The sequence below is a fragment of the Anolis carolinensis genome, chromosome 1, assembly GCF_035594765.1.
Source record: "Anolis carolinensis isolate JA03-04 chromosome 1, rAnoCar3.1.pri, whole genome shotgun sequence".
Classification (NCBI taxonomy): Eukaryota; Metazoa; Chordata; class Lepidosauria; order Squamata; family Dactyloidae; genus Anolis; species Anolis carolinensis.
In genome coordinates, this window is record NC_085841.1 from 311,430,876 (window position 1) to 311,443,926 (window position 13,051).

The 13,051-nt window shown below is 41.9% G+C and overlaps 1 protein-coding gene across 1 annotated transcript in view; it reads left to right on the forward strand.

The window, feature by feature from the left end:
- The first annotated feature begins 971 nt into the window (after nt 1-971).
- The window catches only part of LOC100560813 (cytosolic phospholipase A2 epsilon), a 46,465-nt gene continuing 34,385 nt past the window's right edge, over nt 972-13,051 (forward strand). The window contains exons 1-2 of the mRNA XM_016992047.2: nt 972-1,078; nt 6,557-6,632. Coding sequence (XP_016847536.2) covers nt 1,052-1,078; nt 6,557-6,632 — 103 coding nt within the window. The 5' untranslated portion in view covers nt 972-1,051. The remainder of the gene's footprint in view (nt 1,079-6,556; nt 6,633-13,051) is intronic.

Sequence of the window (13,051 nt, forward strand, 5' to 3'; positions counted from 1 at the left end):
GCACTACCTGGAGGAATCCTCCACCTTGTGTGACTGTGGAGCTGAACAAACAACTCTGCATATGTATGCTTGCCCACAATGCCCTGCCTCATGTACGGAGGAGGAGTTGTTTAAAGCTACGGACAATGCGGTCGCTGTTGCCCGCTTTTGGTCTAAAACTATTTAGCTGTTTATGATTCCTTTATTTTATCACTTTTGGACTTGTTTGTTATGCAATGCTTTTGACACAAAATAAATAAATGCTAATCAAGGTGATTAATTGCAACATTCACACTTGCCTCCAAGAGTTCTTTCTCTCACCCTGGACCTTCCACAGATACATAAACCTCCCTTGCTTAGTTTTCCAATGTGCCTCACAACCTATGAGGATGCCTGCCATAGATGTGGGTGAAATGTCAGGAGAGAATGCTTCTGGAACATGGCCATTCAGCCCCGGAAAAAAAGTACAACAACCCAGTGATTCCGGCCATGAAAGCCTTTGATGTCATATTTTATCAGATGTGGATAAGTGAAACCTGAGGTTCTGGTCCAGTGGGTACAGGGTGTTGTGGTGTATTTTAAACCCCATTTAAAATAATAGAAAACAGATCTTTACTTGTTAGAGAAAAGATTTTACATTTTAACACAGGAACAGCAAAGTCAATGAAGATTCAATGATATTTCCAAACCAGACTGGCTGGCTACAACAATCTGGATGTCAAGAATGAACTGAGGTCTGATCTCAGCTAGAAATTGCCTATACAACCTTAGGGAAGCATATATCTTCTCAGCACCAGCCAGTGGTATCTCAGTGCTGTGGGATCAGTCTAGTTTTTTCTGTTTTCCACTGATGCAAATCACAAGTAGACTACCAGCACACTTGTTCATTGGTTTTAACATAAGAGTTTGATGAAACAGGTTGCTTCATCTCTATGGAAATTTAAGAGAGGTGGAGCTGTGAGTCAGATTGCTAAACACCTGTTCATCAACGCCTCAGTTCAAAGACTTAATATGCTCTATCCATTGCTACTTGTCTGTAAACTGTTTAGGAATCTGTCAAACGAGGTTTGCAATGGGGATATTTACAAGCAAAAAACAGGTAAGGAACTAGAGATTTTTTTAAAAAAATGTAATGATCTTTCAGTGCAGAAATATGATCACTCCAATTCTAATGGTCAAAGTATAGGGAACATTTCTGCTTGAGTGTTTGGTTGACATGCATAGGTTTTCTCTTGATCAATGTCTGGGATATGATAGTCATTGGATTTTAACTGCAGACTGCATGAAATAGGACCTGGAAGGCTCCTTCTCTGTGGATTGACTGAGCCTAAATGGTAGGATTGAAAGTCTATGGGTCTACGTCCTTGAGATAGAGATGGTTTTTCAGGTTGTCAGTGAGGAGTATTATGTGGCTCGTCGTTGTCTCATTCGTTCAGTCGTTTTCGACTCTTCGTGACCTCATGGACCAGTCCATGCCAGAGCTCCCTTTCGGCCGTTGCCGCCCCCAGTTCCTTCAAGGTCAATCCAGTCACTTCAAGAATGCCGTCCATCCATCTCGCCCTTGGTCAGCCTCTCTTCCTTTTTCCTTCCATTTTCCCCAGCATCATGATCTTTTCCAAGCTTTCCTGTCTCCTCATGATGTGGCCAAAATACTTCAACTTTGCCTCTAATGACCTTCCCTCCAGTGAGCAGTCGGGCATTATTTCCTGGAGGATGGACTGGTTGGATCTTCTTGCGGTCCAAGGCACTCTCAGGATTTTCCTCCAGCACCAGAGTTCAAAAGCGTCTATCTTCCTTCGCTCAGCCTTCCTTATGGTCCAGCTCTCGCATCCATAGGTTACTATGGGGAATACCATTGCTTTGACTATGCGGACCTTCGTTGCCAGTGTGATGTCTCTGCTTTTCAGTATTATGTGGCTACTGTGAGGCATTCAAAGTGTTCTCAGGAGTATTATTATAGCGATCATGTGTCCTATATGTCATGTCCTATCTTTTTCGGACTGGGGGAATGCCACGTTTGCTCATTGTATGCTCTTCCATACTGCTAAGATGGATCACATGTGGAGGACCAATATAGACCCTGCAGCTGAAAGCTGTTCTCCTGCCATAAATGCAAAAGTTGCCAGAGGGAATGTCCTATGTATGTTCAAAAACCATATGAGTTTTATATTCTGCACATGACTGAAGTGACATGACATGACATTGGGAGATTATACAAAAGTATGAGGTGCTATTCTGCTTGGGTTAAAAATATGTGTTGAAACACACCCCGAATAGATAGATGCATGGGAGCCAAAATGTCAATATGAACTAAGGAAGGAAAAGTCATTCTAAAACTGCAAGTAACTATTATAAACAGAATAATTGCATGTGTTGTCAAAGACTTTCATGGCCGGAATCACTGGGTTGCTGTGAGGTTTCTGGGTTGTGTGGCCATGTTCCAAAAACATTCTCTCCTGACTTTTGGCCCACATCTATGGCAGGCATCCTCAGAGGTTGTGAAGTATATTGGAAACTAAGCAAGGGAGGTTTATAATATCTGTGGAAGGTCCAGGGTGGGAGAAAGAACTCCCACTGTTGGAGGCAAGTGTGAATGTTGTAATTAATCACCTTGATTAGCATTTAATAGCCTTACCAGCTTCAAGGCCTGGCTGATTCCTGCCTCTGGGAATCCTTTGTTCGGAGGTGTTATTTGGCCCTAAATTGTTTCCTGTCTGGAATTCCCTTGTTTTCAGAGTGTTGTTCCTTATTTACTGTTCTGATTTTAGAGGGTTTTTTTTAATACTGGTAGCCAGATTTTGTTCATTTTCATGGTTTCCTCCTTTCTGTTGAAATGCTTGTGGATTTTAATGGCTTCTCTGTATAGTTTGACATGGTAGTTGTTAGAGTGGTCCAGCATTTCTGTGTTTTCAAATAATATGCTGTGTCCAAGTTGGTTCATCAAGTGCTCTGCTATGACTGACTTCTCTGGTTGAGCTAGTCTGCATGCCTTTCATGTTCCTTGATTCGTGTTTGGGCAATGCTGCATTTGGTGGTCTCTATGTAGACTTGTCCACAGCTGCATGGTATACGGTAGACTCCTTCATTGGTGAGAGGATCCCTCCTGTCCTTTGCTGAACATAACATTTGTTGGATTTTCTTAGTGTATCTTTCTATTTTGCCCTCAAATAAGTATATTAAATTTCTTATCTTTTAGATAGTTTTTAACAGGTTCCCAATTTGTTTGTTTTCTTTTTGTAGTCACTTCTTCAATACATAGTAAATGAAATTTCCTAATCCCAACATGCCTTGAATTTATAAAAGGTGTCATTTTCAGAGGGTTCTTAGATTTATCCATAAATATTATTATCAGATCAAAGCTGTAATCACAACAAAGTACTTCTCAAGGCCATGTCTACACAGGACAAATAAAGCAAATTCACCTTGCAACTGCTGAGGGAAGTCCCCATGATGTATGGGGCTGGATTCCAGCTGTCAATCTGCCACAAAGAGAAGCAAATTCCAGTAAAGCATATTTAGACAAGGGTTTTCTTTCTACATTTGAAATCTATGTACTTTTAAGGAAGGTGTGTCACTGTCTACAATCACTATTCACATGACTATTTAGAACACTGCATTCAGCCTGCAGAGTCAGGATGTGTAGACTGGATGTATTATGTAAAAATTGTAAATTTCACTGGAGTAGGTCACGAAGAGTCAGAAGCGACTGAACAATAAACAACAAAGGTTATTCAGATATTTCTACTTATCATGTTCCTTGGGAACATCTGGTCGGTCCTGGACATAGAAAACAACAGGAAAAGAAACTGGGAAATTCTAGTAAAACCTGATGTAAAGGAAAGACTGGGGTACCATTTACACTCACCGTTTAGGTTGTTGTGGGGTTGGATCAACACATGGGAAGCCACAAAATGCACATGAGCTGATCCAGATTAGTTAGGGAAAGTTGCTTAATGCGGCTGTACCCTGGGTTAAAATAACTCAGGGGAAAGCCTGAATCGTGCACCTTGTTTTGAGCTTCCCCTTAGTTATGGCAGTCTGGGTCCTACACAGAACCAGCTGTGAATGTCCTGAGAGCCATCCCACACTCCCTGGTCTTAGGTGACCTGGGGACACTGGATGGGAGCCTACCTTCTGTTGGGGCCTCCATCAGCCTCCTTCTGTGTCTTGTGACTCATGAAGGAAAATGGGAGGAGGGAAAATAGAGCTTTCCCCTTTCCCTCCTTCCAGCTTCCTTTGTGAATCACAAGGCATCAAAGGAGGTAAATAGAAACCTCATCAGAATGTAGGCTGTGGTGTGGCTGATGTTGCTTGCAGCAATACAGGGAGAGGGAGATGGCAGTTGGACCCTTACTTAATGGTGACAAGCTGATACTCACCTGCTGCCAAGACAGTTCAGGGTGTAACTGTCAGCCTTCATCACTGGGATGTGTAGAACTACCCAGAGTCTCAAGATATGTTTTCAAAAGCCAATGAACCAAGTTCATACTTGAAATTAGATACATCATATGAAAAGGTTACTGTTTGGATGTAGTCCTCCAGGTGTTATTGCACTCCATCTTCTAAAAGTCATAGCCAATAATGGGAGAAATACTAGAAGCTTCAATCTAACTACAACTTGGAGGTTATGTGGCTTTCACCTCAGAGTTACTGCTCAGGTCCTGCTTTGTCCTAGTAAATAGATGAACAGGGTGACAATACATTGAAAGAGTCTCATGGACCATACAGCCTCATGGAATAATCAGCAGACATCAAGAAAGGGGTATTGGTTTGATGAGTTAGATAAAAAAAAACTATAAATAACTTCTTACGAAGGTATTTCCAAATACAGTAGATTCTCACTCATCCAAGCTAAACGGGCCGGCAGAAGCTTGGATAAGCGAATATCTTGGATAATAAGGAGGGATTAAGGAAAAGCCTATTAAACATCAAATTAGGTTATGATTTTACAAATTAAGCACCAAAACTTCATGTTATATAACAAATTTGACAGAAGAAGTATTTCAGTAGGCAGTAATGTTATGTTTTAATTACTGTATTTATGAATTTAGCACCAAAATATTACAATATATTAAAAACATTGACTACAAAAATGGCTTGGATTATCAAGAGGCTTGGATAAGCGAGGCTTGGATAAGTGAGACTCTACTGTAACTAAAATCAATATAGTGAACTATGTAATAGGAGATGTTACGACCTCATCACACGATGGGCTGCAAGCGTTCCAGGACACTCGCAGCACAGCTGATTGATGGAACCCCAGGTCACCCATCACACAATGCAGGACACTTGACCCAGAAGGCCCACAAGGAACCATGGGGTCAGCGCAGGGGGAGGGAAGCCACGTGGCAATGCTTCCCCAACTGTGATGAGGAAGCAAATTGAGGTGGCATGTGGGGTTCCAGGGTCCCCCCCTCCCAACTGATTTGCCATAGAGGCTGGTGAATTGATCTGGGAAACCTCATCAATGTGATGAGGTCCCCAGATATCTGAAATTTAACAGAAATGCCTGTGTTCTCATTCAGTAAGCTTCTTATGTGTAAGCGCAGGGGGAAGCCAAGTGGTGAAGTTTTCCCCCTTGTGATGAGGAAGGGGGCAATGTGGGCGATGCAGTGCATGGGGCAACAATTTTCCCCGCTGCCCCATGGATGCCCCGGCTTGTGGACCTCAATGTGATGAGGTCCATAGAGAGGGCACCCAGGGTGATACAAGTCATGTTTATTATTTGGCAACCTTTACTGGACTGGGCCATAGAGGAAAAACTGCAGCAGAAGTGTTTATGAATGCTCAGAAGATTTTGAAGGGGTACAGGATTCACTTCTATGTATTGAAAGAGACTCATTATTAGAAAATTGCATGGGGAGTCTCCCGAGTGATCCAGAGTGTAGAATTCTGGATAAGCCTTGGGATGGTTTTACCTTCAGCCTCCTGGCCACTGAGGCAGGAAGGATTTTTGATCATTTAGCAACTCTGAACCCAATTCTACACTACCATCCCATGTCCTCAGGCCACCCAAGCCCAGGGCATATGGGGTGTAAACAATTGCAGTCTGTCCTATCTTAGGACCTCATAGTACTTAGGTCCTGAAGCCAGGCGACAGTGGGGGGGGGGGGATTGCCAGGCAGCATGGCAAATCTGGGGGGCAGTGGAGGAAGCCATTGCCACATGCCCCACATCACCCTTTGCACCTCTTTCCCCATCATATGGGGGAAAGTGTAGCTGCTCGGCTTACCCCTGTTCTGTCTAATGAGAACATAGGGAGCCTCTCTTGTTCTCTGGGCAGCATCCTAGGACGCTACCAGGACACCGGAAGTAGCCTTGTGTCGTATGACGGGCTCAGTTAAGTAGCGTCCTGGAAGTGTCTTAGGACTCTTTCTGAAGACAATGTGATGGGGTTGTTAAAGCACTATTAACACCACATAGACAAGCCCTCAGATTGTTATTTAGCTTGTGCCTCTTATTTTGTAATTCTAGGCCATGGGGAATTATTTGGTGTGTGGTATACAAAACATATATGAGATGTAATCAATAAAATAAGCTAAATGTTAATTCACCTCTTGTTTTTATTTTTGCATAGCTGCCAGAGTCCTCTCCATGCAGCCTCCTCACAGTCAAGATCATAAAAATTAAAAATCTCCGGAAGGCGGATCTTTGTGAGTATATCAACTCTTCCTATAATTTTTTGGTGGTATAAGATTACTGGGGTATGAGCCCTTATATAGTCAAAACAGTACAATTCATGCATAAGAGAAAGCACAAGCAGGTTTGAAAAAATCCCAAAGTTTTCAGAAGGATATAAAAAAATCTGTAGAAAAAAATAATTTTAATGTTAATTAAAAAAATAACATTTAACCTATGTGGATGGAACAGAGTAGCCTAGAAAATTATAGCACTAGTTTTGTATAACCCTTATTAGACACATACTGGAAAGTTTGGTTGCACATCTCTTTATGGCTGGATCTACACTGCTATACAATCCAGATTATCAAAGAAGATAATTCACATTATCTGCTTTGAACTGGATTATATGAGTTTACACTGCCATATAATCCAGTTCAAAGCAGATAATCTGGATTTTATATGGCAATGTGGATCCAGCCAAAGGCTGGATCTTCACTGTCATATAATTGAGATTATCGAAACAGATAATTCACATTATCTGCTTTCAACTGGATTATATGAGGCCCCTTCTACACTACCATATAATCCAGATTTTCAAATCTGATAATCCACATTATCTTCTTTGAATTGGATTATAAGAGTCTACACTGTCAAGGAGCCCCTGCTGGCGCAGCGGGTTAAACTTCTGAGCTGCTGAACTTGCTGACTGAAAGGTTGGTGGTTCGAATCCAGGGAGTGAGCTTCCGCTATTGGCCCCAGCTTCTGCCAACCTAGCAATGTGAAAACATGCAAATGTGAGTAGACCAATAGGTACCACTTCTGTGGGAAGGTAACAGCGCTCCATGCAGTTATGCTGGCCATATTACCTAGGAGGTGTCTACGGACAGCACTGGCTCTTCAGAAATGGAGATGAGCACCAACTCCCAGAGTCGGACAGGACTAGACTTGGAGAAACCTTTACTCTGTCATATAATCTAGTTCAAAGCAGTTAATCTGGATTTTATATGGCAGCGTAGAAGGGGCTTAGTCTATTTTAGGCCCCCATCTGGGGCCCTTCTTCACTGCCATATAATCCAGAATATCAAGACAAATAATCTATATTATCTAGTTTGAACTGGATTATCTGAGTCTACACTGCCAGATAATCCAGTTTAAAGCAGATAATCTGTGGAAGGGCCCCTACACTGCCACATAAAATCCAGATTATCTGCTTTGAACTGGGTTATATGGCAATATATACTCATATAATCCAGTTCAAAGCAAATAATGTAGATTATCTGCTTTGATAGTATGGATTATATAGCAATGTACATCCAGACTGAATCATGGCCAAAATGTCTCAGATCAATTTCTGATCTTCTGTTTATGCAATGAAGCTAGATAGGATCTTGAATGATGGTCAGATGTTGCATAAACTGAATTTAAATTGTGCTTGTAAATGGGACGGTTTGCTGTTGGAAAGGATGTAATTCTCCCTTATGCTACAGGCCCAAAATGCAAGACGTGCAAAGTGAAAGAAAGAAGAAAAACAGACTGTGGGAAGTCTTTATTGCAAACCTGATCAGCCAGCTGAATGAACATCCTATGCAAAATGCTTTGTAATTGCTCAATGACATGAAAAATGCATACTGCACTTTAAGAGTTAGGGATAGTTTGACCACAAGCTAACACGACAAACAGGTAGCTTAATACTCTGAGTCTATCCTGCACTTCCTTTTCATCTTGCACTGCAAAAAACCGTGACCTCAGCACTTATGCATATTCCCACACTCATTTTATGGTCAGTAGATTAGGAAGTAATTGGTCAATATACACCTGCCATTCTGTAGCTGTGAAGAAAAAAAGCCCAACCACCACCTGAATCTTCATTGACATACTCCAAATATACAGTACTCAGATATCAGCTGCCCTTCCCTAGCTACTACATGACCATGGGGCATATACTGTGAGGTTGCTGAATGTGGGCTATTATGCAATGGGATACTAAATACCTCACTGCACAACAAATTAAAAAACATATATGCTTTATTACTACAAATTAAATGAATGTATGGCTCCAGCATGACTCTATCCATGATGGCTGTCAAGGGGAAGCCATTTTAAATTGTTCTTATCATGCAGTCAGTCATCTGCTATGACTAGTTTTAGATAATATCACAGTAAACCTGTCTTTTTTTGGAAGATTTATTGAGAAAATATCATAAACTACTGACCAAATGGTTGCTGTGTGACAATAGTTTTGGGCTGAACTGCTTGTCTAACAACTTCATCAGACGGTCAAAATTTGGCGGCCTATGCCAGTTCCTCTTCAGTTTTGCTTGCCAGCTTCCATCTTGAAGTGTATAGAGTCTGCTGGCTCCCATTCCATAGCATACATCTATTTCTGGGTGGGCTCCGTGACAAAAGTGAAGAGGAATCGGTGTGCACTGCAGCGGCAACATGGAAGGCTTCCCATGTTGCATTAGGTTCAATAAGGGGAAGCTGGGCAATGCGAGGCATGGGGTGACGGGTTCCTTCCTAATTCCGGTGGTAAATGTGATGAGGTCCATAGCCTCATGAAGAATTTGTAGATGATAATATAAATTACAACTGGCCCTACCATTCAGAATTGTCAGTTGGTCACTTCAGGCTGCAGAAGATGAGCACCATTTCACCTCTTGGTTCACCTTTATTCATATTCCTTGTGATCTCTAGATAACAGTCAGCAAGAAAGGAAGTGAGTGTATTTATACACCTCCGAGGTGTACATATGTGTCTCCCTTTGATATCTCAATTGGCCCTCATGTTCTGAGGGCCCTTCTAGACAGGCCCAAAATGTGGGACCTATATTGGTTTTACCTGAGGGATTTCCCTCCTCCCGCTCCACCTCCTGAAACATCATTTTTGCGCATCAGAAGTACTCTCTGGAGATGCCTTCACTGCTCTGATATGTTTTGGAGGGGGAAATGGTAGGCTTGAGGGGGGCTGTAGGCCATCCTCGGCTCAAGTTTTGGTTGACCTTGGATGGCCTCTAGCCACCCCCAAGGGAAAGGCCAGGGTTGTGAGAGGGTGTGGGGACAGAAGAGAAACTGGGTAAAAAAACCAGTTCCTCTGGGGTTTTGGGCCTGTGTAGAAAGGCCCTGAATATTTGTGCACCTCTTGATCTAGCCATACGTCATATTTTCACTTATTGTAAAACCCTGGTTAAAGGTCTCCAGAGTCTCTCTGAAGCTGGAACTACACTGCCTGTCACGACCCAGGCTGCAGAGCACCAATAACCATACACAGAGGCCAGAATCTAACTAATATCTTTATTGAAGGAATATATAAAGTTAATAAAAGCAAGTGTATGAAATAGTCCAGGAATAGACCTTTCAGGAAAGGTCAAAATTAGTCCAAAGAAACAATGTCCGATATGAAATATTAAGGTCCAAAGTTGTAATCCAATAACCGAAACACTCACTTTGCCAGGCAAAGTGAGGGGAGATGACAAGGTCCTTTAGTCCATGAAACTTGAACGAGGCTAGGAAGTAACTTGATTCTTGGAAAAACAAGGCTTGATACAAGGCAACAAGGAACGAGGAGCAAGAACAAGATCCGTGGTAATTACTTGGCAAAATCCGGGAAACAAGGCAAGGCTGGGTCCTGGAAAGCAAGGCAAGATCCGTGGAAGAGCAAGGCTGGGAACGAGGCTTGAATCAGGAACAAAGGCTTGGAAGCGGAGTAGCTGTCCACACACGCTACTCCAGTTGCTGACGAATTGACTCCGCAAGATTCCTAAAGGGGCAAGGAACCTAAATAGGGTCTGGTTTTCCCACCAAAGAGCAGTTCTCTGGAGAACCAGAAACGAAAGCTAATCTCTGAGTCCAGATGCATGACTCCTTAAAGTTTCCCATGGAAAGCAGGCTTAATCAGCTGAATACTTAGCAGCTATCCTAGCACTCCTGCGAGACGCCGCTTGAACTCCCCTCTGTTGTTTACAAAACTCGTGGCGAGAAAACACAGGAGATTTAGGCTCAGGGCTTGTTTGACAGACTTCTGGAAGACAAATCTCTTGCAGGTGCAAGGTTCCCAAATCTGGCTGGGAAAGTTCCAAATCTGACTGAGACGGTGAAAAACCCAAGTTTTCCTCTTCATCTGGCACTACAGTGCCAGAAATGGGACTACATGGCCCATGACTCATCACACTGCCCTATATCCCAGAATCTGATTCCAGATTATCCTCCCTATCTCAGATTATCTGGCAGTGTAGACTCAAACTGGATCTATACTGCCTTGTAATCCAGATTATCAAATAAAATAATCTACATTATCTGTTTTGAATTGGATTATATGAGTTTACACTGCCATATAATCCAATTCAAAGCAGATAGTCTGAAGTTTATATGGCAGGGTAGATTCAGCCAAAGGCTGGATCTACCTTGCAATATAATTTAGATCATTGAAGCAGATAATCCACATTATCTGCTTTGAACTGGATTAGATGAGGCCCTTTCTACACTTCCGTATAATCCAGATTATCAAATCAGATAATCCACATTATTTTTTTTGAACTAGGTTATATGAGCCTACACTGCCATATAATCCAGTTCAAAGGAGATAATCTGGATTTTTTAAGGCAGTGTAGAAGGTAAGGTAAAGGTAAAGGAGACTCAAATAATTCAGTTCAAAGCAGAGAATCTGGGATCAGGTCCTGGGATATAGGTCAATGTAGCCTTTCAGCTATTCTTATAGTTGTCAAGGTCAAAAGCATATTGAGGCCACTACCACCTTGCTACCAGCAAGCAGATTTCCCCAAGAAGATTGCTGATGACAGCACAAATCAGAATGGGCCCATTGCGGGTGTGGAACAGCAGATTCTGCTGGTCACACTTCTGACATTGTGGGATCACTCCAGAGTTTTCAGGAAACTCCAGAGTGAATTCCATGCTTTGCTATCATGGAGAATTGACTGGATGCCATGGGTATGCATCGCATCTGGCCCATGTATCATATAGACTCACCATAGCAACACAGTGGCCTCACTATTTTCGACTTTACAGTCAGCATAAGAAGAACTGACAAAGTTCTGATATGTCTGAGAAAATCATTGTGCCAACTAAACAGTAAGATTAGAGACAATGGGTTTCCCCTGAATTGTTGGCACATATGCCAAGAAAACCAGAAGCTGGAAATAACTTGAGGACACACAACAGCAACAACAACTGATTTAGAGCCTGATCTCAAGTATAAGTCTGGATGGTGGAGAAAAGACAGAATTCTACCTGACTTATCTTGATTAGTGGCACAGACTATAAAATTAGGAAACAGGATGTGATGTTTTGCTATAGGGAGCTGTGGGGGTGGATGGATGAACGAGTATTGCACGATCCCAGCTGGCCTGATTCCTATCGTGTCTGAAAGCCACAAGGAATTTTCTCAGCACAATAAAATGACAAATAAATCATAACTAAAAATGCATATAATATAGACTCTATAGCAGCATTTCTGAACCTGGGAGTTGGGACCGCTGGGGGGATCGCAAGGGGGTTTCAGAGGGGTCATCAAAGACCATCAGAAAATACATATTTCTGATGGTCTTAGGAACCCCTTTGGCAGAGAAGGCAGAAGATCTCTCTGCCTATCTTTCTCTTCCTTTTTGGAAACAGATGGCAAATCCTCCCACCAAAAGCCCTCCTTCTGTAAGTTTGGTTCAATACCATCGTTAGTGGAGTTCAGAATGTTTTTCGAATGTAGGTGAACTATAAATCCCAGTGACTACAACTTTCAAATGACAAAATCAATCTCCCCCAACCCCAGCAGTATTCAAATTGGGGTGTATTGGCTATTTGTACCGAATTTGGTCCAGTGAATGAAAATACATCCTGCATATCAGATATTTACATTATGATTCATAATAGTAGCAAAATTACAGTTATGAAGTAGCAACAAAAATAATTTTATGGTTGGGGGTGGTGGTCACCACAACATGAGGAACTGTATTAAGGGGGTTGCGGCATTAGGAAGGTTGAGAACCACTGCTCTATAGAAAGGGTAAATGATCAGGCCTCATAGAGTGCAATAGTAATAAGGAATACCATAAAATCTCACTGGAGAATTTAGCAAATGCCCAGAGAGGGTTTATTTTATTGAATGTAGATAAAAAAAACTGCTAATAGTGGTCTTGCAGATACTGGGTTTGTATTGTACTATTTCTTTTGAAATCCACAAGAAGTTTGTTATGTGGCAAGAAGTCCTATCATTCAAAGCATTTTTTAAAAAGAAAACTCTGGGGCTATGCTATCTTGCTTTGTTTAAAACAAACGTGAGGTACCAAGGATCATAAAGGCAAGGCCAGATTTACTATTTGGCAGCCTCAGGACTAGGAAATTGTTAATTATTTAATATATTGATATTGCTTTTTTTCTCCCAGGGAGAAGCACTTGAGATATTTTATGTCCTCATTGCTCAAACAACATGTTCTCCATTGGGT